Source organism: Oryctolagus cuniculus, chromosome 2 (genome assembly GCF_051225735.1).
Source record: "Oryctolagus cuniculus isolate XC-2025 breed Fujian yellow rabbit chromosome 2, ASM5122573v1, whole genome shotgun sequence".
NCBI lineage: Eukaryota > Metazoa > Chordata > Mammalia > Lagomorpha > Leporidae > Oryctolagus > Oryctolagus cuniculus.
The window spans coordinates 152,532,816-152,558,223 of NC_142868.1; the positions used below are offsets into that span (position 1 = coordinate 152,532,816).

At 43.5% G+C, this 25,408-nt stretch overlaps 3 protein-coding genes across 59 annotated transcripts in view; 2 read left to right on the forward strand and 1 right to left on the reverse strand.

Annotated features, from left to right (window-relative positions):
* Positions 1–636, forward strand: part of MTIF2 (mitochondrial translational initiation factor 2) — a 33,024-nt gene extending 32,388 nt beyond the window's left edge. For all 41 annotated transcript variants that reach the window (XR_016229380.1, XR_016229379.1, XR_016229384.1 and 38 more), the window contains one exon: positions 207–636. Coding sequence is in view for 29 of the 41 variants with exons in the window: in XM_051842871.3 (XP_051698831.3) it covers positions 207–379 (173 nt within the window). In the remaining 12 variants the exon portion in view is untranslated. The remainder of the gene's footprint in view (positions 1–206) is intronic.
* Positions 637–1,573: 937 nt separating this feature from the next.
* RPS27A (ribosomal protein S27a) lies at positions 1,574–3,930 on the reverse strand. The gene is made up of 5 exons (XM_070069104.2): positions 3,745–3,930; positions 3,235–3,289; positions 2,680–2,765; positions 2,217–2,348; positions 1,574–1,758 (listed from the first exon to the last, which is right to left on the reverse strand). Exons 1-5 carry the CDS (start codon positions 3,790–3,792, stop codon positions 1,609–1,611), a joined length of 471 nt encoding a protein of 156 aa, XP_069925205.1. The 5' UTR covers positions 3,793–3,930; the 3' UTR covers positions 1,574–1,608.
* Positions 3,931–4,230: 300 nt separating this feature from the next.
* CLHC1 (clathrin heavy chain linker domain containing 1) overlaps positions 4,231–25,408 on the forward strand; it is a 46,692-nt gene continuing 25,514 nt past the window's right edge. For 4 of the 17 annotated variants that reach the window (XR_016229392.1, XR_016229393.1, XM_051842879.3 and 1 more), the window contains exons 1-8: positions 4,249–4,380; positions 5,246–5,503; positions 10,048–10,235; positions 15,417–15,550; positions 18,537–18,738; positions 18,850–18,962; positions 20,014–20,098; positions 24,442–24,548. Coding sequence is in view for 15 of the 17 variants with exons in the window: in XM_051842879.3 (XP_051698839.3) it covers positions 5,327–5,503; positions 10,048–10,235; positions 15,417–15,550; positions 18,537–18,738; positions 18,850–18,962; positions 20,014–20,098; positions 24,442–24,548 (1,006 nt within the window). In the remaining 2 variants the exon portion in view is untranslated. Of the gene's footprint in view, positions 4,381–4,991; positions 5,133–5,245; positions 5,504–8,239; positions 10,236–15,416; positions 15,551–18,536; positions 18,739–18,849; positions 18,963–20,013; positions 20,099–20,149; positions 20,993–24,441; positions 24,549–25,408 lie in introns of those variants that run through there. The other 13 variants (XM_089326446.1, XM_089326449.1, XM_089326439.1 and 10 more) reach the window with 12 other exon arrangements.

Genomic DNA, 25,408 nt, shown 5'->3' on the forward strand with positions numbered 1-25,408 from the left:
GTGCCTTAAAACCGGTACACTTAAGATCGTTTTCTCCAAATCAAATCTTATTGATAATAAGCTTTGCTTCCCAGTGTTTAGTTCCATTTGCCATGACAGGACTGTTAACTTCTAAAAATTTTAACAATTTTCCTCTTAATACTAAGCTATGTAGCATGTGGTATTTACTTGTCATGTGTTGAGTATACTTTTTTTGTTTTTTTAAGGCTCACTAACTTCACTGAAACACCATAAAGATGACGTTTCGATTATCAAAACTGGAATGGATTGTGGCCTCAGTTTAGATGAAGAAAAGGTAGAATTTAAAGTGGGTGATGAAATTGTTTGTTACGAAGAAAGGGAAGTTTTAGCTAAGACTTCTTGGGATCCAGGATTTTAAATTAAAAATGGGTTGGGCATTTGGAACGGAGTGCCTGGTCCTGAGTCTGGGCTTCTCACTTAAGGTTCCTGCTAAGATGCACCCTGTTGAGGCAGGGGATGGCGCAAGTACTTTGGTCTCTGCTACTCCCAAGGCAGGCCCAGGTTGAGCTCCAAGCTCCTGGCTTTGGTCCTGGCCCAAAGCATTTGTGGGTATTTGGGTGAGCCTGTAAATGGAGGATATGTCTGTCTTTTGATTAAAATGAAAATTTTTAAAAAGACCCAGTGTCCTGCTTTACTGTCCAGTACCTTACAAAGATTAGCTATATGGCAACTGTTAGTGTATCACTAAATCTAAGTGTATGCTGTGGTTGAATGGCAGGCATCTGGGGCTGGTATTGTGGTATAGTTGGGAAAGCCACCTGTGACACTGGTGTCCCACGTGAGTGCCCATTCAGTTCCTGGCTGCTCCACTTCTGATCCTTCTCCCTGCTACCTGCTAATGGCCTGGGAAGACGTGCTTAGATCCCTGCCACCCACATGGGAGACCAGGATGGAGCTCCATGCTATTGCAGCCATCTGTGGAGTGAACCAGCAGATCTCGCCCCAACTCTGCCTTTCAAATAAATAAATAGTAACAAGAGTTGGTTGGCAGGGATCAATCAAATGAGCTTGAAACTTACTTCTTAGTACTAATAATTCTTCCTTTGTTTGGATTCATCCAGTGGAGCATTAAAGTTTAAAATTCCCAAGTTCAGGTGCAGCACTGAGTAGATAGATGTGTTCCCTTGTACTACAGACAGCAAACCTCCCACTGGAACCCCCTCCCCCTCAAGATACTTCAGATTTCTTGTGTGTCAGATGCATGTTGTAGACTCTGGGAAGGTAGAGTCTCAACTAGGGAGCAAGGAAGAATGGGACTGCTGGCATCAGTTGAGCAGAGGCCAGGGATGCTGGCAGCCCCCCAGATATCTGACCCAAAGTGTCTACTGTGGGGATGTCACCTCAAGAAACTGGCAGAAATACCAGAAAGCAAATATTTAGCACAACTCAATGTCTCCCTGCCAAAATTTAGTAGTTTAAGTTTACTATGAAAACACCAAGATCTTTCGATCTTCACACTTAAGCACCACAGAGGCACTACCAAACACTGGGACCATCATTTCGAAGTTCAAAAACCAGTAGCTAAAGCACTGCAGTAAAATTCACAGGCAAGTATGTTAACATCTTTTATTAACTCCTCATATACAGTTACTTGTCTTCTGGTTTGTTGAAGCAGTAAGTCAGACAGCATTTGCCACAGTAATGTCTGTCGAAGTGGCTGGCCATGAACACGCCAGCACCACATTCATCTGAAGGGCACTCGCGACGCAGCCGACTGATCTTGCCGTTCTCATCCACCTGAAAGCACAAACCTGCTGTTAAGAGAACTTCCCCAGCACATCCTAAAGTCTACGTGACTGAGAACACTGAGCCTCTTCTAATACACAATGCAGGCAGCTTAGTGCTTATAAACCCACATCCAGAAGTCTCGTGACCTCTTCCATTGAAGTCAGTGTCCAGCTGTGCACAAGCGCTTACGCTAAGTCCAGAACTGACATACAACAGACTCAGAACCTTCATTTGGAGCAGGCAGCTAGAGCTGAGCTGCATTACAGAAGCTCATTCAAATACCAAAGGGGGAGAGAAAACTATTTTTAAACTGTCATTTTTGGAATACTCCACTCAAGCAAAAGTGGTTATACTGGATATTCAAATCTGCTCACTCCATAAGAAAATACCGATACATTACAAAGAAAATTGTTTCCAACAAACCCTGACTTCACTGAAAGTCTCCCCATCACTTTCAAGTGGCTCACCTTATAGTACTTCAGGACAGCCAGCTTAACCTTCTTTCTCTTATGCTTATTCTTCTTGGGAGTGGTGTAAGACTTCTTCTTCCTTTTCTTGGCACCCCCACGAAGTCTCAACACAAGGTGAAGAGTAGACTCCTGTGTGTAACAGAACCAAACAGCTTCCATAGTGCATTGAGAATGGACAACCAGCATCACACACCTTCTAGTTAAGTGCAGACAGCACACAATACCACCTGAGAGGGATCCCCCACTCCCGAGTATGTGGTTCTTGGTTAGTTTTCAGAAATTAAAAGTATTAAATCATACCATGGGGTGTCAAACCGACTACAAGAAACTACACCAGTGCTCCCGTGACACCTCAGAATCTGATCTGTTTTCCCCACCTTTACATAGCAAATTTCCAAAACAGGGTTTTTTTGTTTTTGTTTTTTTTTTTAAATGGGCTACTCCTTTCCCCAAACGTTACCTTTTGAATGTTGTAGTCAGATAAAGTCCGTCCATCTTCCAGTTGCTTGCCAGCAAAAATCAGTCTTTGCTGATCAGGAGGAATTCCTAATGAAGTTCACAAAACAAAACAAAAAACACAAAAAAACCAAGATGGTAGAACAGTGTCATTTGCCCAGGTTTACAAGTAATCCTGAACTAAATAAATGGTACCAACAGCTGACCCCAACCACTATTGCAGGTCAGGCACAATTTTAAGTGTTTACATATTTTCATCACATTATTTGTTAATTTTGTAAATTTCCTTTTACACACAGCACAGGTAACAGGTCTAGAGAACTAAGTAACTTGACAAAATTCACTCATGTGGAATCACTGCAAAGATTCCAGTCATGCAGCTCGGCTCCGTGCTCACAAGCTTGTGTCTACTATGTCATTTCACAATAAACCGAGGGCACTGTTACTTAAAAAGTTTTTTAGCCGGGTTACCTGATCTCATCCCACCCCACCAGGAGCCATCAGTGTGTCTGGCTCCTACACCCAGGTTAGTTTTCCTGAGCTATCAAATACTACTTGCCTTCCTTATCCTGGATTTTGGCTTTTACATTTTCTATTGTATCCGAGGGTTCAACCTAAAAGTTGTGAAATGCAAGCATGTTGGTTACACAAAGAAAAAAACCACTGGAATAAAAACGCATTTAGTTCCATTTGACTGTTAGCACTGAGCCAGGCTGGGTGGGCAACCTCCCCAAACTACGACCGGGAAGCAGAGCCGGCTCCTTGCCCCAGCCGAGACCGGGCGGCGGCCCCCGGCCCCACGTGCTCACGCCGGCCAGCGAGGAGCGCCTCATTGCCACCGCCGGGCCTCTGCTGCGGCTGGCCGGCCGGGACCACCGAGGGCAAGTCCCGACACTAACGAAAGTCAGGCCCCGGGCCCTTGCTCGGCAAAACCACCCGCATTCGGAGCACGGCTTCAGAACCGCAATTCCCAGGCATTCTCGAAAAGCTGGAACACAGCGCCCGTCCCGCAATACCACCCCAAGTCCTCATTCAGGCCCGGGCTTTCTCTCGCACCACCCGATCGTACCTCGAGCGTGATGGTCTTCCCCGTAAGGGTTTTCACGAAGATCTGCATCCTGGTGGCGGGCCCACCTGCGCTGAAGGAAAAGAAGAACCCGATTAGACCTGGGACACAGGAGCACGACAGCGCCCAGGCCCCTGGCCTGAGAGCGGCACCAGAGCACACACTCACCGCAGATGGCGGATCGAAAAGGAAGAGCGCCGCCGGCCCACGGGGTTTCCCGGCACCCCCGCCGAAGGCCCCGCCTCTTAGGCGGCCACACCAGATGCCTGAGCCCTGATACAGCGGGTGCCTAGCCATTTGCCGTATTGCGTCGTGACTCTCACGTCTTCCTAGCCTGCGCTTATTTCTGACAGTCACCTTCAGAATGCTCTCAAGACGGTGTATTTAAAATTTTAAAATGGTTTTAAAAGGCTTTTCCCATACAGTCAACGTGGCTGGGAGGGTCTTTAACAGGAGGCGGGCTCGGGGGAGAGGCCCCACTGGAGAGGCAGAAGGAAACGGAGGTGCATTCTGGGAATTGTAGTTTTCTGATGCTCTCCTCTAGCTAGGACTGCTTGTCCCAAGATGCAGTTCCACACCCTGGGTTCCTTAGTTACTATGTGCAAGTACTGGATATGGTGTTTGGAGAAAGGGCTTCAGGTGAGGACGCGAGAAGGCATGAGGCAGAGTAATGGTTAGGGCGGGGTGGGAACGAGCCGGAAATGACTAGGAGGGAAACCTTAAGGGGCAGGACAGGAACGCCGGGCGGGAAAGCGTCCTTCACCCACTCACAGAGGCAGCTGTCTGCCAGCCGATCCCTGGGCTTCCAGGGGAGGAAATCCTTGGGGCCGAGGCCAGGCAAACGGAAAAATAGGAAGTCCTAAAAATCTCTGCCGTCAGCCCTTACGTTTCTTAGCCTCAGGAAGATTCTGGCTTTTGCACCACTCTGAAACGGTTTAATCTGCTGAGAATCTCTGTAGTTTTCAAAAGGTGTTTTTTTCTTGGGCCCTCCCTCCTCCGCTGCTTCCCCAAGCCCATTAGTAGGGAGCTGGATGGAAGTGGAGCAGCCGGGACTGGAACCGGAGCGCAAATGGGATGCACCAGTCGCAGGCGGTGGCCTACCCCTCCTGCGCTTCAACGCCGGCCCCTGCGGTTTTCAGCTGTTAACACGAAGACACGGCAAAGAAGCCTGCAGAGTGGTTATTTGGTTACAGAATTTCTAAGTTTGGACGTTGAGTGAATTGGTGAAGGCCCTGAGAGGATGCCCGAATAGGTTCTGAGCCCGAATGGGGTGCTCTAGGGGCCAGGCAGGCCAAGTGGGAGCCGCTGGGTCCTCCCGGCCTTTTCTCCACTGCGCAAACCAGAGGCTTTGCTAGTGTGCTTAGTGTCTTCTATGCGAGGAGCTGTACTTGGTTAGTAAGAGAAGAGCTCCTTTCTTCCTCAAACACACGTTGTTTGGATCAATATCTGATTTAGTTTTGTTAAAGCTTTGTACTAATTTATGTTCTTTTTTCCCCCCTTTCAGGCTTATCACAGTTTTACTTTATTGCAAAAGCAGGTCACGACTTAAAGTTTCTCTGGTGAACAAGTGTGCGGATTGTGACTTATGTCAGTCCAAGAAATAAATAAACATGCAGTTCTCCCTCCTATCATTAGTAGCAGTGACAAGGAATTTTTGGAAAATATGCAAAGATACATAATTACAGAAACGGAAAGAGTGGGCTGTAATGAGGAAGGACCTGCTGATGAGTATTACATCATATACCGCAATGTTTTTGATAAGGTATCATAATCCTTTTAAGACGAGGAAGTGTTCTTGAGGGTGGAAATTAACTGTCTTGGCAACCAGCACTCCTGCCTGGCTTGCACCCCTGCGTGTCTGACCGGACTCCACTCTCAGTCTTGAGTTCATCCAATTTTTCAGGAAGGGGTGATGGGGAAAATGCAATTGTGGGTTTATATGGGTATTACCCAACTGTTAATCATTGTTTCAGTTAGTTTAAGAGCAGGCAATAACTTTTTGGTCAACAACCTGACTGTGATAGTCATTTTAACCCTAACTTCTGAAAATATCTATTTCATTAGCAACTGGGCCTTAAGTAATCACCCAATGTGTTCCTTATTTTAAATTTGTGGTATCATTAAAGTATTGGTTTAAATTTAATCTAACATATTAAACTGAGACCTCTTCTACTTAGAGATCAAGATAGACATGGTAAACTAGAGGTTTGACTGGACTTACCATGAGAAATATGGCGCTCAAATTAGGAAATGTTATGTCTTTTTTATAACATTTTATTCTGCTCCTTATGGTTTAGAAATGTCTTTTCTTCCCCTATAAACAATTTCAGTTTGCTCATTGACCTAATTGTTTGAACTGTCTTTTTTTCACCCTCCCTTGGAAGATGCTCTGACAGTTAAAACATAGTGAAATCAACAACTTTCCTCCTTGCCTAGAGGAAGCACTTACCTTAAGATTTCAATAAACTACTGGTCTCTGAGTAAAACAGCCACAGGCAAAACAGGAACTCAGTCTTTTACTTAATTTGTAAACATTAGATGCAATGAATCTCCTTTCTTCTCTAAAAATCTCAGTACTTCACTCTCAGGAAAAGTGAGCACAAAGTAGTGATAAGTGCCTACCAGTAGAATGAAGAAAATTGGTACAGATCAGTAAGAATATAAAATAGAGAGACCAAAGTTTTCCTTCCTTTTAAGTTATCCAGAAAATTTATCTTACAATCAATACATTGCACAGTTAACTTCATTTTGCATGTTGTTATGACAAATCATATTGCATTAGGTATGTTTACATAAAGGTAGTGTCTTGAATAGATTTCATAATTCTTTTTTTTATTTGTTTTTTTGACAGGCAGAGTGGACAGTGAGAGAGAGAGACTGAGAGAAAGGTCTTCCTTTGCCGTTGGTTCACCCTCCAATGGCCGCCACGGCCGGCGCACCACGCTGATCCGAAGGCAGGAGCCAGGTGCTTATCCTGGTCTCCCATGGGGTTCAGGGCCCAAGCACTTGGGCCATCCTCCACTGCACTCCCAGGCCACAGCAGAGAGCTGGCCTGGAAGAGGGGCAACCGGGAAAGAATCCGGCGCCCCAATCGATACTAGAACCCGGTGTGCCGGCACCGCAAGGCGGAGGATTAGCCTAGTGAGCCGCAGTGCCGGCCATAATTCTTGAGTCACACCAAGACTCTTAGCTGTGTGAAATCAGTAAAAGAAGGTCCTAACCGTGCCATGCTTATCTTGGCATCTCCAAAGGCTAACTCTTGTCGGAATTTTTCTTACATGAACAGCTGTCTGCTTTACATTAGTATAGTTATGGTGAAGTTGTTTTGGTGATGTTGGTAAATTTAATTCTTAGGGAAAACACACGGAGTTAAATGAAAACTATCTCATCTATAGTCTGTGTTCCTTTTCTCTCCACCCTCCACACTATCCATCTAGGCTAAGTGTATGTTGTAAAAGTGTACATTGTAAAGAATCCTATCTTTAAGGACAGGGAAGAGTCTATATTTACTTTTTTATTCTTCGAATATTTATTTAGTTGAAAAACAGAGTTAGAACGAGAAAGGGGCAGAGAGAGAGAGATTTTCCATCTGCTGGTTCACTCCCAAAATGGCTGTAACAGCCAAGACTGGGCCAGGCTGAAGTCAGGAGCCAGGAGCTTCTTCTGGTCTCCCATGTGGGTTCAGGAACCCAAGGATTTGGGCCATCTTCCAGTGCTTTCCCAGGCCATCAGCAGGGAGCAGTATCGGTAATGGAGCAGCTGGGACTTGAGCTGGTGTCCAGGATGCTGGCACTGCAGGTGGCAGGTTAACCCACTGCACCACAGTGCTGCCCCTGAGAAGCTTCTAGCTTCTTACAATTGACCCTTTTCATTTTCCTGTCATTCCAGCATATCAGATTATAAACGAGCTATTAATGACGGGTTTCTCAGATTTCCTTTCCATCTTGGAAGATTCTAGTTGGGAAGAAGATAAAAGTGTCAGCTTGCATCTCTTAATACTTGGAACTGGAGAACAAATGCCAAATAATGTTTAAAATGGTGTAGCCTAGAGAGTGGTGTCTGAATCAAGGGTCTGGGACTCATATACTAAGATTTGGGGATGGAGTGTAGAGCAAGCCAAGGACCTATTAATCAAAGAAGACCAAAGCTCAGAAGAGTGAGGCTCTACAGAAATGGGTGTCGTGCAGAGGCATCGGGACTTTGGAAAGTGGCTGGCCGTTTGTATTCCTAGTAGTATTTTGTACAATGTCCAAGACATTCAGATGGAATGGATGACATTCCTCTTCTTCCTCGGGCTCTGGTATCAGATAGGTGAAGTTGGGGTTTTCTTCAGTTTGATAGAAACGTTGTTTCAGGAGTCGCATGTTCCAATGCCTACAGAGGCTAGGAAGATACTAGAAAAGAGTTAAATAAGAGAATGAGGAACGGAGGAGTCTGTGGTAAACTGAACCAAGGCAAAGTAAAGCTCCAGCTAGTATTCTCATTAAGGAATGGGGATTCTTTTTTTTTTTTTTTTTTTTTTTTTTTTTTTTTTTTTTTTTTGACAGAGTGGACAGTGAGAGAGATGAGAGAGAAAGGTCTTCCTTTGCCGTTGGTTCACTCTCCAATGGCCGCCGCGGCCGGCGCGCTGCAGCCAGTGCACCACGCTGATCCGATATGGCAGGAGCCAGGTGCTTATCCTGGTCTCCCATGAGGTGCAGGGCCCAAGCACTTGGGCCATCCTCCACTGCGCTCCCGGGCCACAGCAGAGAGCTGGCCTGGAAGAGGGGCAACCGGGACAGAATCCGGCGCCCCAACCGGGACTAGAACCGGGTGTGCCGGCACCGCAGGCAGAAGAAATGGGGATTCTGTGTTGGTATATTTTTCAGATTTCTCAAGGGAAGCTGAATATATGGTTTTTTGGACAAAATTTGCTAAATTTTAGAATATTTTGCGGGTCAAAGTTGCCAACTATATGCTACATATAGTGTGCCAGAGTGCATCCTCTGCTTTGCTGCATTTTCTTTGCATTCTTAAAGGTTCCTGTGAATGTTCTGAACTCTGTTTCTTCTGACAACCAGAACTGGGAGCTGGTCACATCACTGCGAGTCTGTTATCAGCCCCTTACTGCGTCTGACTTGTCTTGGGTTGTTGGAGCAGCTCACAGGGGTCTGTGAAATAGAGCATGTCCAGGAGCAGCAGGTGCCTACTCAGGAGGACCAGCGGTTGATGACCTCCGTTTTATTACAGATTCCTGCTTTGGGTTCCTGGGGAGTGTGGATAAGTCAAAGGCAACCAATATCCCCACTGAAATGTCTTCTCCTGGCACTTGCCAGCAACTAAAAATCTCTGTGTCATTTCTTGTTAGACAGTACATCTACCTGGATAACTTTTTCTAGCTTTTTTTTTTTTTTAAGCTAAAGAGCAAGTGAGGGAAACTAGCCTAGGGGTGTGTCAAGGGCAGAAAGCATAATTGCAGCTAGCAGACAAGATCAGCAAGATCACATCTGTTCCCTTTGTACATCAGTCCCTTCTGAAATCATCATGAGCAGAATTTGGGAACAAAAAGTTGTAACTTTTCTGTTCTCTAACTCATTGAAACAATTTTTTTCTCATTTATTATTTCTGGAAGGATGACTCATACACAAGACAGAGAGAGAAAATATACAAACTAGTAAATCAGAGTATACAATGGAGAGTCAGGCTTTTCTTACCTCAGATCCTACTTGATCTTTTCTTCTCTATGGGCACCTCATTTCTTTTGTTGTGCTTTCTTAGGTTAATTTCAGGAACATTCTGTGCTTAAACAGCATTAGAAGCCATGAAAATACATTGATGTGGAGTTTTTGACACTTGCGCTTGATATCTTGAGAATAGAAACACAATTAGGAATTGAGAGTATTGACTGACCAGTAGGAGCTGATAGGTTAGAAAGACAGGGAGATGGATTTTAAGGTCTAAATGAAAAAAGATGACATTTGGAGAGAGTAATATATATATGTTTAAAAGCTACAGAATCAGGAAAATTTGGTCTCATGTTAGTTTTAACTGACCCCATATAGTGTGTGTTGAACTAGAAGAAGCCTGGGGTCCTTTTCTCAAATGTAAGCTCACAGTATCTACCATATTGGTCCTGAGCAAGCACCTACTAAGTAAATACCAGTTGTTTTTTAGTACCCAGTCATGTTGGAGCTTGCCGTGAAATTTTTAGATTTCTAATTGCTAATCATTTCATTCGAAAAATAATCTGTAAGCTCTTTGCAAGGCATTAGATCCATTGTGTTCTAGAAAAAAATCTATACCATAGGCAGAAAAATCATATTTCAGGTAATAGAATATGTCACTGCATACAAATCCATTCTTACTTCAATCAAAAAAGAATATGATGCCTTTGTTGAGACAATAAAGAAAGGCCGAAGGACTACATTTTTTCTTCATGGAAAACTTAAAGTTTTGGCAGCAGAGCCCACAGCTTTCGTGTATCACAAGAGAAGAATTACACAACTTGAAGCAAAGTAAGTACATTAGTAACCAGCCTGACAGGTGATACTTGTGACTTGATTGTTACAGCTAGCCAGTGTAACATGAATCAGTGGTTCTTTCTCTCTTTAGTTTTACCTTAAAGTCATACTTTTCTGTTACTAACTTGAAATAACGATTGCATTTTTTCTTACTTATTTCAAGTAAGAAGTGGTGATTATGTTTGATAATTTTCTAATAGCTCTTAGTTTACCTGGAGATGAGTTGTGATGATGTCATACAGGAAGGAAGGCAGGTTATCACTCCTGGTAACACCTTGCATGGCAGACTTGATATTTTTTGATTACCATCTGAATTAAAGCACTTAATCTTTGATGCACAAAGATAACTAATGAATTGGGAGATGATAAAATGCTCACTGTTACATTTTCAGTGTTACCTTTGGCAAATGCCAGATAAATTGTCTTTATAGATTCTTTTTTTTTTTTTTTTTAAGATTTATTTATTTATTGGAAAGTCAGTTACACAGAGAGAGGAGAAGCAGAGGTCTTCATCTGATGGTTAACTCCTCAATTGGCCTCATTGGCTGGAACTGTGCCGATCCGAAGCCAGGAGCCAGGAGCTTCCTCCAGGTCTCCCACGCGGGTGCAGGGGCCCAAAGACTTGGGCCATCTTCCACTGCTTTCCCAGGCCATAGCAGAGAGCTAGATCAGAAGTAGAACAGCTGGGACTTGAACCGGCGCCCATATGGGATGTCAGTGCTTCAGGCCAGGGCGTTAACCTCCTGTTAACTATATGATCTAAAGGCGCCAGCCCCTATAGGTCATTTCAAATCATCTTAGAATCTTATGTGAAGTTTGATATCCATTTGTGGTGATATGGCTGGCTAGAAGTTGGGATAGACTCCTCTTAGTGAAAGATGCTACATAAATTATTTCCTAAGAAGCATCAGAGAGCTGCTGAGATAGTAAGAGATTATCAGGGCAAAATCTAAAAGAAGACAAAAGATAAGCAAAGCACTGAAACTGCTTTGGCTCTAGGAACATTTGTTAAAACTAGTACTGTGAGTTTCAGGTTTTACTGTGCCATAGGAGAGAGAGACCAAGTCCTGGGTCTGTTCAAGGGGTGTGGTCTACTTTGAATAAAGGGCTACACCTTGGTAGAGTGGACTAGAGGTAAACTGGCCTACCCCTGAGGTCTGCATGAAAAATTGCCTTCTGCTCAGCAGTGTTAGGAAAAGAGGCACAGAATAGAGAGGAGGCAGTGTACGAATCTACAGCCAGACCGAATTTATTCAGAGAAAATAAATTCGCAGAGGTGGGTGACCAACTGCTGGTGTGCACATTGATGGAACACATGGCAGAAGACCCTGACCCCAGGGGCGGGCCTTTTTACATTTTAGGAGGGCTGGGGATGGGTGTGGGGTAGGGGGCAGTGGAAGTGAATTCCTGGAACTGGTCTTTCAGGTGGCAGTGCAGGGCCTTGGGAACCTGGGGGGTAGGGGTGGGGGTGTAAAGGCAATGGGGTGTGAGACCCAATTGAGATTTAAGGGCAAGGAATAAATTCCAGTGTTTATCTATCTTTTGGGCAATGAGCGAGAATAGCTACGGCTTATGTCTTTGTTCCATCAAACAGACCACTCATAAATATAAGGCTTATTTTTGAATTGATGAAATGTTTTAAAATTAAATAGTGGTGTCAGTTGCACAACTCTGAATATTCTAACATTCATTGAATTATAAAGAGACAATGGCTAAGGATTTTCTAGAACTGGTGAAAGATCCCAAATTCACAGATTCAAGGAATCCCAAGCATGATAAATGCTGAAAAACAATCAACTAGAATCACCATAGTGACGTTTTCAAAACTAAAGAGAGCATAGCAGTAGCATAGAAGGGAGCAGCGGTCAGGCTTCTTATACATGTGGTGACATGTATTGACCTGCCTTTCTTCTTATGGTCAAACAATATCTCATTTTATGGATACACCACTTTTTGTTTACCCATTCATCTGTTAATGGGCACTTGGGTTTCCAACTCAGGCCATTGTGAGTCACTGTGAATATTCATATACAAGTGTCTGAGTCCCTGGTTTAAATTATTTTGAAAGTCTGTTAACTTGTAACATCTTTTTTCTATAAACACAAATTTATTTGGGAGAAAGGCAAAGGATATTTTATTCCGTTATTCCTCTTTTGTAAGTTTCCAGGTTTTTACTGAGTCAACTGTAGTTACCAAGAACTCTGTAATAATTGAAAGCAGGCATCAGTTTTCTGCTGACGAACTGGTTTTTAATTCGCTACAAACCCCGTGACATTTATTATACTTGACAGATTTTTTACCTGATTGAACTCTGCTCAGCCTTCCCTGAACTTTTTCAAGTAAACTTCACTGTTGGACTTCCACATTCATCCATATTCGTCCTGTGTTAACAGTGATCCCATCAAGCCGGCGCCGCGGCTCAATAGGCTAATCCTCCGCCTAGCGGCGCCGGCACACCGGGTTCTAGTCCCGGTCGGGGCGCCGGATTCTGTCCCGGTTGCCCCTCTTCCAGGCCAGCCCTCTGCTGTGGCCAGGGAGTGCAGTGGAGGATGGCCCAGGTGCTTGGGCCCTGCACCCCATGGGAGACCAGGAAAAGCACCTGGCTCCTGGTTCCTGCCATCGGATCAGCGCGGTGCGCCGGCCGCAGCGCGCCGGCCGCGGCGGCCATTGGAGGGTGAACCAACGGCAAAGGAAGACCTTTCTCTCTGTCTCTCTCTCTCACTGTCCACTCTGCCTATCAAAAAAAAAAAAAAAAAAAAAATTAAAAAAAAAAAAAAACACAGTGATCCCATCATTTAAACAGGTCCTCACCCTTGGTGTTTGATCATCCTCAAAAATCTTACCAAATTCCTCATCCTGACCATTCTCCAGGGCATATCTAATCATCCTGGCCTGCCTTTATCAAGACTCCTGTTAGGAAAATTTAGCCAGATCATCTCCTCACCCCTGATATGTCCTCTCGGTAATTTTCTATCCGGTGACTCCCACCCTTATCCTTGCTTGTAAATTCCCACTTGCCGGTGCTCTATTTGAAGTTGAGCCAGATTTTCCTTCCTTGCTGAACAGCCCCACTGTAGTAGTCCTTATATGTCTTTCCACAGCCCCCTCTCACATAAAGTCTTAGTTGCTGTTCTTTAAAAAGTGTCATTTTTTTTTTTTTTTTTTTGACAGGCAGAGTGGACAGTGAGAGAGAGAGAGACAGAGAGAAAGGTCTTCCTTTGCCGTTGGTTCACCCTCCAATGGCTGGCACGGCTGACGTGCTGCGGCCGGCGCACCGCGCTGATCCGATGGCAGGAGCCAGGTACTTCTCCTGGTCTCCCATGGGGTGCAGGGCCCAAGTACTTGGGCCATCCTCCACTGCACTCCCTGGCCACAGCAGAGAGCTGGCCTGGAAGAGGGGCAACCGGGACAGAATCCGGCGCCCCGACCGGGACTAGAACCCGGAGTGCCGGCACCATAAGGCGGAAGATTAGCCTGTTGAGCCACGGCGCCGGCTTAAAAAGTGTCATTTCTGTAACAATGCCTAATTTATTTTAGCCTGTGTTTTCTTTCCTGGGCCAACATAAGTAGGAGGTAAACTTCAAGTAATGCCTACCATACTTCTTGTTCTGTAACCATTCCCACTGCTGGGATGAACTCAGTTTTATCTTTTATGCTGTACTTCGTCTAGTATCAAAGGTACCGGAATAGTGACTCTAAAGATGTGAGGTCCTAATCTCTGGGACCAATTAAGTGTTAACATTGTTTGGAAAAGAGGTTATTGCAGCTGTGATTAAATTAAGTATTTTGGGATAGGTGTTTGGCACAGCCATTAAGATACTGCTTGGGACATATACATACCTTGTCAGAGTGCCTGGGTTCAAGTCCTGGCTCTACTTCTGCTTCCAGCTTCCCGCTAATGCAAGTGACAGCTCAAGTAGTTGTGTTCCTGCCACCCACATTGGAGACCCAGACTGAGTTCCCAGCTTCCTGCTTCAGCCTGGCCAGCCTAGCTTTGCCATTGCTGACATTTGGGGAGTGAACCAGTGGGTGTGAGATCTCTGTTTCTCTCTCCCTCTTTCTTTGTTTCTCTCTTTGTTACCTTTCTTCTCAAATAAATAAATGTATATAATTTAAAAATTTAGGATTTTGGCCGGCGCCGCTGCTCAACAGGCTAATCTTCTGCCTGTGGCGCTGGCACCCCAGGTTCTAGTCCCGGTCGGGGCGCCGGATTCTGTCCCGGTTGCCCCTCTTCCAGGCCAGCTCTCTGCTGTGGCCTGGGAGTGCAGTGGAGGATGGCCCAAAGTCCTTGGGCCCTGCACCCCATGGGAGACCAGGAGAAGCACCTGGCTCCTGCCATCGGATCAGCGCGGTGCGCCGGCCGTAGCGCACGGGCCACGGCGGCCATTGGAGGGTGAACCAATGGCAAAGGAAGACCTTTCTCTGTCTCTCTCTCTCACTATCCACTCTGCCTGTCAAAAAAAAAAAAAAAATTAGGATTTTGAGATAGGGAGATGATCCAGTTAGGCACTAGATATAATGACAAATGCACTTATAAGAGGAAGGCAGGGGGAGATTTGACAGGGGCAGAGGGGAAGGCTTGTGACCACGGTTCAAGATTGGAGTGATACAGCCATAGAACACTTGCAGCCCCTAGAGGCTAGAGGAGGCAAAGAACTGATTGTCCTGTGGAGCATGGCCCTGACTGCACTTTGGTTTTGGCCCAGTGATACTGATTTTGGACTTATGACCTCCAGACTGTAAAAGAATAAATTCCTCTTTTTTTTTTTTTGACTTTTTAAAGAAACTCATTTTTTTAAGATACCGAATTTATAGTAATTTGTTACAACATCTACAGGCAACTGTACACATACACACAAAATTTAAATTGCAGAAGTACTTTTCCACTATGGGGAATAAACAATACTTTGGTCAGGTTATTATATTTAACAGTTAAGGATTTCCAATAGGGTTAAGAATCATAGTAGGAGATTTTATTAATGCTGTGAAAAAAGAATGTACATTTGTGAGGCTAGTTAAGTTTTTACATCATTGCTTTTTAAACTTCTACCTACTCTATAATGGTTCAAAATGATAATTAGTCAAAATGAAGTAATAATTTAACCTGTTTTAAGTCATGAATTAAAGATTAAAATAGTTGAAAGAGACAAAAACCTTTCTGTTTTTGTTTTTCAGGATGAGAATTATTGAAAACAATTCCTCAAAAATCCAATTGGAAATAGATCAGATTAAACAGCTTAGGGAAGAGTATTATTCAAAAGAAACACCATATTGTACTTTCTCTAAAGATCCATCAACACGTATTCCAGGTACTGCACTTTGTTTAAAATATGTGGGAGAAATCCCAGCTGTGTCCAGTTTTTTCTCATTACAGAAACTGATACAAATGTTCTGATGCGTGTGCATCTTCCAAGTGTATGCTATGCACTCAGATGTGGTCAGGGCTATAGGTAGATATAACAAGGAGAGAAATCTTTAAGCAGCTCTGAAAGATGAGAGCATTCCCATCTGGCTGGGCTACGTGAAGTATAATGCAGTGACTTTTTATTTTATTTTATCTTTTATTTTTTTGACAGGCAGAGTGGACAGTGAGCGAGAGAGACAGAGAGAAAGGTCTTCCTTTGCCGTTGGTTCACCCTCCAGTGGCTGCCGCACTGGCACACTGCGGCTGGCATACCGCGCTGATCCGAAGGCAGGAGCCAGGTGCTTCTCCTGGTCTCCCATGGGGTGCAGGGCCCAAGCACTTGGGCCATTTTCCACTGCACTCCCTGGCCACAGCAGAGAGCTGGACTGGAAGAGTAGCGACTGGGACAGAATCCGGCGCCCTGTCCGGGACTAGAACCCGGGGTGCCGGTGCCGCAGGCAGAGGATTAGCCGCAGCGCCAGCCTGCAGTGACTTTTAAAGTGTGCTTCCCGCATCAACATGAAAATCACCTGGGAACCTGCACAGACATGTTGGGTCCTCATCATGGTGGTTGGGTCCAGTTGTCCAGGTTGGTTCTGATACTTTCTAAAGTTTGAGAACCACTGGTATAGTATGGAAAATTGTAAGGTTCTGGTGAACACTGTAGATACATGTCCATGTCACTGCTTTCTCATGCCACATCTTCAGTTATCACATTTTAAGAAAGTGAATATGTTCTGGAATGCATCTAGGATATCAATAACTTTAAGTTTAAAAAAAAGAAAAGAACAAGTTTAAGTTTGTGTGATGGATAGAGGAATTACAAATATCCTAGGGGAAAGGAGAGATTTTAAAAATATATAATGGTATCCACAACTTTTGAAGATTTTGGTTAGTATTTGTCTAGAGGCAAAATCACTAGGTGGAAAACTTTTTTGAAAAAATTTTTTTTGTTTATTTGAAAGGCAGAGAGACAGATACACACACAGCAGGGGATGGCAAGAGACAGAGATCGATCTTCCATTTACTGATTCACTCCCCAGATGCCTGCCACAGCCAAGGCTGGGCCAGGCTGAAGCCAGAAGCCTGGAACTCAATCTGGGTCTTTCATATGGGTTATGGGGACTTGAATACTTGAGCATTGTTACCTGCTACCTCCAAGACTGCACATTAGTAGGAAGCTAGAATTGGAAATGTATCCAGCAATCAAACTCAGGCTCTTCTATGTGTGATGTTGGTGTTCCCATTGTGGCGTAGAAGGTAAAGCTGCTGCCTGCAGTGCCAGCATCCATGTGAGTGCCGGTTCTTGTCCCAGCTGCTCTATTTCCAATCCACTTCTCTGCTAATGGCCTGGGAAAAGCAGCAGAAGATGGCCCAAGTGCTTGAGCCTCTGCCATCCACATGGGAGACCTGGAAGAAGCTCCTGGCTTCAGCCTGGCCCAGCCCCAGTCATTGTGGCCATTTAGGGAGTGAACCATAAATGAAAGATCTGTCTCTCCCTCTCTCACTATAGTTCTGACTTTCAAATTAAATAAACAAAGATATGTATATATATTTATTTTTCTAAAGCTTTATTTATTTGAAAGGCAAAGTTACAGGGAGGCAAATATATTTTTTAAGACACATACAGATAAATAGAAAGTGACTGGCAAATTGAGTACATACTGAGAAGCTTTAGAATAAGGTGATGATTGGGCCGGCGCTGAGGCTCACTAGGCTAATCCTCCGCCTTGCGGCTCAGGCACACCAGGTTCTAGTCCTGGTCGGGGCGCCGGATTCTGTCCCGGTTGCCCCTCTTCCAGGCCAGCTCTCTGCTATAGCCAGGGAGTGCAGTGGAGGATGGCCTAAGTCCTTGGGCCCTGCACCCCATGGGAGACCAGGAGAAGCACCTGGCTCCTGCCTTCGGATCAGCACGGTATGCAGGCTGCAGCGCGGCGGCCATTGGAGGGTGAACCAACGGCAAAGGAAGACCTTTCTCTCTGTCTCTCTCTCTCTCACTGTCCACTCTGCCTGTCTAAAAAAAAATTTTAAAAACTTAAAAAAAAAAAAAAAGAATAAGGTGATGATTAAACTCCAGCAGTGTTCATCCAGGGCGGTTTCTAGAGGAAGACAATTTTGAGGGGTGCGTTAAAGTCAACAAGCGGCCTGGGTGAGAAAGGAAGGCAGTGAAAGTTGCAGCAGGCTCGTCCAAGTTTTGTGTTTGAAAGAATGAACTGATTGTCCTGGAGTTCACTATATATAAGAGCAATGGGAGACTTGATTAAAGAGAAATCTGTTGGTGAAATCCTGAATTGTTGGGCAGAGGCTCTTGGTGTTATGAGCAATAGTGATATTTAGGGGTTTTCAGGGTGTGGTGATGGGGTCACTAGCAATTTTTTTTTTTTCAGCTGCTAAAGTTTGTGTGTTCTCAGAACAGTCACCGCACTGAATCATCATTAATTTTGTGTAAAACTGTTAGCTACTTACAATTTTATGCTAATTCTACTTATGTTTAGTAAGCTATATATATCTATATCTGTCTGTATCTATATGCTACCATTTCTGAATTGTTTCTTTTTTTTTTTTAAGATTTATTTTATTTATTTGAAAGGGAGAGACAGAGAGAGAGAGAGATCTTCCACCTGCTGGTTTATACTCCAAAAGGTCTCACAACAGTCAGGGCTGGGCTAGACAGAAGACAGGAGCCTTCAGGTCTCCTACATGGGTGCCAGGGATCCAAGCTGCTGGCATCATAGGTGGTGGCTTTATCTGCTATACCACAATGCTGGCCCCTATTTCTGAATTATTTCTTAACATAGTGAACCATCTGACTATCTTGCTAAGACTTTCTGTTTAAGTACAAGAGTTCCACAGATGGCTTAGCTGGTTTGATTTATTTCCTTTTCCTACAGGCATGACACTCCGAGAGTCCGTCAGTCTAGATGCACTGACTAAACACATGAAATATCTTGAAAAAAAATATGAAGAAATAAAGCAGGATATGTCAATAAAATATATACCAGTTCAGAGGAAGGTGGATTTAGATGAAGAAATGATTATGCTACTAAAACGGCGAGATATAGCTGAACATCTGAACAAAGAATTACAGTTTAGGTATGCAAGTTGATTATATGTTTTAAAAATTTGAACCTTTTGCTTGTGTTATTCTGATAGTTTACCAATTGATTTTGGACTCAAGTTGTTGATTTTTTTTTACCTTTCTAGTCATCAAAGACTGCAGATCATTTCCTATGCATTTTCTTTATGGGTGAAATCTGATATGAGCAGCTCCTTTCCAGACTTTGTAGAGCAAATTCAGAAAACCAAAGATTTGCATGGTAATTTTTCAGTTTTTATTTATTTACTTATTAGATTATTTATTTATTGGAAAGGTAGAGTTATAGACAGAGAGAGGAAGATACAGTGGGATCTTCCATCACTGGTTCACTCCCTAAATGGCCACAATGGCTGGAGCTGGGCTGATCCAAAGCCAGGATCCAGGAGTTTCTTCTGGATCTCCCACATGGGTGTACTTAGGCCATCTTCTGCTTTCCCAGGCCATTAGCAGAGAGCTGGATAGGAAGAGGAGCAGCTAGGACATGTATTGGTGCCCACATGGGATGCCAGCACCACAGGCTGAGGCTTAGCCTACTACACCACAGCACGGCCCCTCAGTATGTACGTATTTATTTATTTATTTATTGACAGGCAGAGTGGATAGTGAGAGAGAGAGAGACAGAGAGAAAGGTCTTCCTTTGCCGTTGGTTCACCCTCCAATGGCCGCCACGGCCCGCGCGCTGCGGCTGGCGCACCGCACTGATCCGAAGGCAGGAGCCAGGTGCTTCTCCTGGTCTCCCATGCCGGTGCAGGGCCCAAGCACTTGGGCCATCCTCCACTGCACTCCCTGGCCACAGCAGAGAGCTGGCCTGGAAGAGGGGCAACCGGGAAAGAATCTGGTGCCCTGACCGGCACTAGAACCCAGGGTGCCGGCACCGCTAGGTGGAGGATTAGCCTAGTGAGCCGTGGCGCTGACCTATTTTTTTAAATTAGCACAAATAATGCAAGATGTTTTTATTTCCAGAAAGCTGTAGGATGGGATTTTCCTTAGCTGAGTTTAAAGACAGCAAAAATATACTTATTTCTTTTAGCTTCCCTATGGGTTTCTTTCTTCAACAGATTACAGATAATTGGTAAAGAATAGACTTCATGAACCAATGAGAACAGACTTGAAAATAAGGAGCATAGGGACAGGGAGGCCACTCAGTTTAGGGAGAGGTTGGTGCTGTTAATATCCACAGCAATAAGTTTTTGTTAAACATACAAATGTTAGTTATTTTTCTGTTGATTATTATCGTAAATGTCTTCCAGTGATGCTTTCAATATTTACAGATGACCAAGCCATCGCTGAGCAACTACTTGAAGATGATCCAAGCCAGGCCAAAGAAGCAGAGATTATGCTTTACTACATTGAAAGGCAATTTTGGTGTTTTTTTTTTTGTTTTTTTTTTTTTTTTTTTTTGACAGAGAGACAGAGCTCCCATTTGCTGATTCACTCCCTGAATGCCTACAGTGATTGAGACTAGGTCTGAAGCCAGGAACCAGGAACTCAATCCAGGTCTCCCACCTGGGTGACAGGAACCCAATCACTTGAGCCATCATCTGTTGCCTCCCAGACCCTGCGTTAACAGGAAGCTAGAGTCAGGAGCTGGAGCTGGGAGTTGAATCCAGGCAATCTGTTGTGGGACATGGGCATATTAACTGCTAGGCTAAGCACCTACTCGGAAACATAAATATTTTAAAAGCTTTGATTTTCTGTGTTAAATTAATTATATTTCCATTTAGTAACATGATGAAACATAGTCTCTAGTTTTTGAAAATGTTTATCCATTTGTTTTTATTTATTATAAAGACTGAGTGGCAGAGGGAGAGAGAAATCTTTCATCCACTGGTTCATTTATGAGATGCCCACAATAGCCCAGGCTGAGCCAACCATAGCTAGGAGCCTGGAACTCCATCTGGGTCTCCCATGAGGTTGACAGGGACTGAAGTACTTGAACCATCATGTGCTGTCTCCCAGAATGCATATTATTAGCAGGAACTGGAATGGAAGTGGAATAGCTGGGAGCAACTCAGGTACTCCACTATGGGATTTAGGTACACCAACTGGCCCCTTAACCTGCTGTGCTGCAATGCCCACCCTTCTAGTTTTTATAATTTTTTTTTTTATTTATTTGACAGAGTTAGACAATGAGAGAGAGAGACAGAAAGGTCTTCCTTCCATTGGTTCACCCCCAAAATGGCCACCACAGCTGGTGCTGCACCGATCCGAAGCCAGGAGCCAGGTGCTTCCTCCTGGTCTCCCATGCAGGTATGGGGGCCCAAATTCTTGGGCCATCCTCCACTGCCTTCCCTGGCCACAGCAGAGAGCTAGACTGGAAGAGCAGCAACCGGGACTAGAACCCGGCGCCCATATGGGATGCCGGCACTGCAGGTGGAGGATTAGCCAAGTGAGCCATGGCGCCAGCCCCTAGTTTTTATAATTTTAAAATTCTATTCTAATAGAGAAGTTAGAAAATAAACTACAGAGGTGTTTTTCCCCCATGAATTCTTTATGAAAAGTAGTACTAGATTGGTAGTCTAGGAGATTTTTCAGAAGAGATAAGAGGATTGTAGTGTTGATACAAGTTATATATACACACACACACACACACACACACATATATGTATGTATTTTTGCTGCTTGTTACAAAACCTTTTTTTTTTTTTGCCAGGCAGAGTGGACAGTGAGAGAGAGAGACACAGAGAGAAAGGTCTTCCTTTTCTGTTGATTCACCCCCCAATGGCCGCTGTGGCCGGTGCACCGTGCTAATCTGAAGCCAGGAGCCAGGTGCTTCTCATGGTCTCCCATGCGGGTGCAGGGCCCAAGCATTTGGGCCATCCTCCACTGCACTCCCAGGCCACAGCAGAGAGCTGGCCTGGAAGAGGGGCAACCGGGACAGAATCTGGCGCCCCGACCGGGACTAGAACCCGGTGTGCTGGCGCCGCAGGAGGAGGATTAGCCTATTGAGCCGTAGCGCTAGCCACAAAACCTTTTTAATATGAGATTTTTGTCTTTTATTCTAATGTTACTTGAGTAAGAACAAAGTAAAAATAAACACAAAGATGCCCTATAAATCAATCACAGGGTTCCTCTTCATCTGTGTTGATATTCTTTTTTGCTTGCATACCTCTTTGATGGTCTCTGTCTCTAACTTGTGAGTTAGAGTCACTGTGTCATAATCAAATTGTTCATCAAGTGAAAAGATAACTTCATTTCCAAGTATCTCTTCCATTTGCTTTTCTGTTATTTTTATGGTGGGTTTTGGCTTCACTTCAAGGGTGAGAGTCTGGTCCAGGGAAAGATTATAAGAAGGAACACTGGGACCAGTGCTGTGGCGCAGCAGGGCCTTAAGTGCTGCATCCCATATGAGTGTTGGTTCAAGTCCCATTTGCTCCACTTCTGACCCAGCTCCCTGCTGTTGCACCTGGGAGAACAGTGGAGGATGCCCAAGTGCTTGGATCCCTGTACTCCTGTAGGAGACTGGAGGAAGCTCCTGGCTTTTGGCTTGGCCTGGCCAGCCCTGGTGATTGTGGCCATTTGGAGATTAACCCATAGATGGAAGATCCCTTCTCTCTCTCTCCCTCCCCCCCCCCCCCCTTCTCCCTGTGTAACTCTAACTTTCAAATAAATAAATAAAGTTTTTTTAAAAAAAGTAAAACCGGTACTTACCTCCTGTGCCACTGCTCTTGGAAGCGGCCGCAAATTGTGGCTCATGTGGTGCTTAATCTTTTCATCCATGTCCAGGTTTTCTAAATCTAGAAAGTTGTCTTCCCCTTTCCTGCTCAATTCAGATCACTTTGTTGGGAACTGTGAAGTTCTTGTCCTTCACCTGTTATTATCTGTTCTTCCCAACATTGTGATGGAATACAAAGAAAGATGGTTTAGTTCTGAGTTGGAGATCATTTGGTTCATTTTGAGTAAATTTTATTGAGGTGAACATCTTTTCTGAAGAATTGGTTCCATATGTTCCTGTTTGGTCACATTATCCACTTTCGAAAGATAAGTACAAATGCGCAGAAATTCTTCATATGTATGCTCATGACAATTAAACTCATCCAAGACTTCTTTTTCTTTTTGTAAGATTTATTTTTTGTTTGTTTAAAAGGCAGAGTTATAGACAGAGGAGGAGAGACAGAGAGATCTTCCATCCACTGTTTCACTCCCCAAATGGCCAGGACTGGGCCAGACCAAAACTAGGAGCCTAGGCCAGACCAAAAGTAGGAGCTTGGAACCTGATGGGGCTTTCTTGTTTGGGTAGCAGGGACCCAAGAACTCAAGCTATCACCTGCTGGCTCCTGAAGTGTGCCAGGAGCCAGGAACTTCTGGGACTTCCATGTGGGTACTGGGGCCCAAGTACTGGGGCCATCTGTTGCTGCTCTCCCAGGTGCATTAGCATGGAGCTGGATCATAAGTGGAGCAGCCAGTACTCAAACCAGCACTGTTATGTGTTGCCATTGTCGCTGGCAGAGGCTTAACCTGCTATACCACAATGCCAGCCCACAAGACTTCTTTCATTAAACTGATCTTTGTGCATTATCTCCAATCCTGACAGTTGGGCATATAAGGCTACTTTATTGCCCATTGGATAGTTTTCTGCCTTGGTTCCCATCTAGTCACTTGGCACTTGTGACATCTTTATTCAGAGAGATATCCTGGGAGTTTCTTCTCCTGGAACAACAAAGACAGATCAGCCACAAAATGTTTTTGAGAATATCTTCTTGATTTAGATTATTCTAGACTGCTTGGTCATTTTCCCTCCTCATTATTTCCATCCTATGACATATTGAAAAGGTATATTTAGCCCTAAAACTTAAGTTATTTTATACAGTATACAGCAAGAATCTTAAAGAGACCCAAGATTATTTTAGGATGTAAATTCAGAGGCTGTGGGGCCAATATATAATATATATATTATTTCTAGTCATATGTTAAACAGTTTGTCAACTGTTGATTTGCTTGAAGTCTGATGGCTTTGAAATGAGAGAAGAACCATTGTTAAGATTGAAAGTTTTATGTATTTCATTAGTATTACTTCAGTGAATTTTTGCTTGTGGGGTTCTGCTTTCATTTGTAAACTACATAATGTGTTTGCCACAGTTTTGTTAATTGTGATGTAAGGGCTGATTTGAAAACCTTTTTGCCATAAGAAAAGGAGTAGAGGCTTAAGTTAACCATTATTTTTCCTTCTTGTGTTCATCTGATGTTTAATTGAGAGGCTGATGCTTCAGGAAGCATCATAGTCTTCTGAACACCAAGGCTACCTCTTGATCTCCAGCGTGGCAGCTCCTGTGTTCAATGAATACTTCCAGGGAGCTGAGCTTCTAAGCAGATCACCCTTATTTTTTCTGATTCACCTTAATGAATGGAGATAAAATGAGACATGATACAAGAGAAAAAAATCTGAGCTTGCTATAAATTACCTTCAAGTTCTGTCTTTCCATTCTCTATGGCTTGTTGTAAGTACTGTAGGAATAATGTATAGGATCAAGTTCACTGGTCAGCTGGTAGCAGAGAGTTTTATTCTGAGACTTTAAAAAAATCCCAAAATATTAAAGAATTGAAAACAACATATCTATGGAGTGAACGAATCTAGTTCTAGTTTATTGGAGTTGCGGTTCGGTTTTCTATATTATGCCACTATATTTAGTCTGCATTAGATTTTACTCAACAGTTTTCTTTCTTCTTTTGTGTGTACTGTTATAATGCAATGGATATAGGTTCAATGAATTAATCTCACTTGGTGAATATGAAAAGGCAGCTTGTTTTGCAGCAAACAGTCCTAGAAGAATTCTTCGAAACACTGGTACAATGGATAAATTTAAGGGTAAGCCTTTCTTTCTCAACTTTCTATATGAATGCAAATTATACCTTACCTATCCTCCACCCACTGTAGATTGGAAAGAGCATTAAACTGACAGGCTGAAGATCCAGGCTCCAGCGCTATCTCTATCATTTACCCAGTTTTGTTAGCTGTAACATAAATAAGTCTGATTAAATTTTTCTAAATTAAATTATATGGATATTTCAAGTATATAGAAAATATGCAGAAATATAACATCCATATCTTCACTATTAAAATTAATAAATATTACTATTTTGTCAGAATTTACCCACATCCTTTAAAAACAACCTTTTTGTGGCAACTTGACATACATATAACAGAGTGAACGATTTAAAGTATACAGTTTGGTCAGTTTTGACATAGGTATACACCCTTTGAATCATCATCCAACAATTCCCTTATACCCCTTAGTACTCTTTCTCTTTCCACCCTTCTCTCTCCCATATCCTCTCTTTCTGCTAGTCCCCAGGCAATTCACTAGTCAGCTTTCAGTCACCACACATTTCCTGTAATGCGAACTAAATAGAAACATATAGTAAGTGGTTGTTTTAGGCTGACTTAATTGTCTTCCACCTAAGTATTTTCAAATTCATGTTGTTGGATCTATTCATTCCTTTTTATTGGTGAGTAGTTCTCTATTGTGTGAGTACAAGTCCTTTATCAGATAAATATATGGTTTAAAAATATTTTCTCCTGGTTTTGATTCTCTTAACACCGTCTTTCTAAGGCTAGAAGTTTTAAGTTTTATATAAGTTTATTAATTTTTTGTTTTATGAATGATTATTTGAGTATCATACCTAAGAAATCGGTAACAAATTCACAAAGATTTTTCTGTTTCCTAA

Bases quoted from the DNA above. Each gene is read 5' to 3' on its own strand.
- RPS27A (XM_070069104.2), bottom strand. From the start codon at position 3,792: ATGCAGATCTTCGTGAAAACCCTTACGGGGAAGACCATCACGCTCGAG. The intron at 3,290-3,744 runs GTACGATCGGGT...CACAACTTTTAG, and splicing joins GGAAGACCATCACGCTCGAG to GTTGAACCCTCGGATACAAT. The intron at 1,759-2,216 runs GTGAGCCACTTG...TTGTGCTTTCAG, and splicing joins CTGTCCTGAAGTACTATAAG to GTGGATGAGAACGGCAAGAT.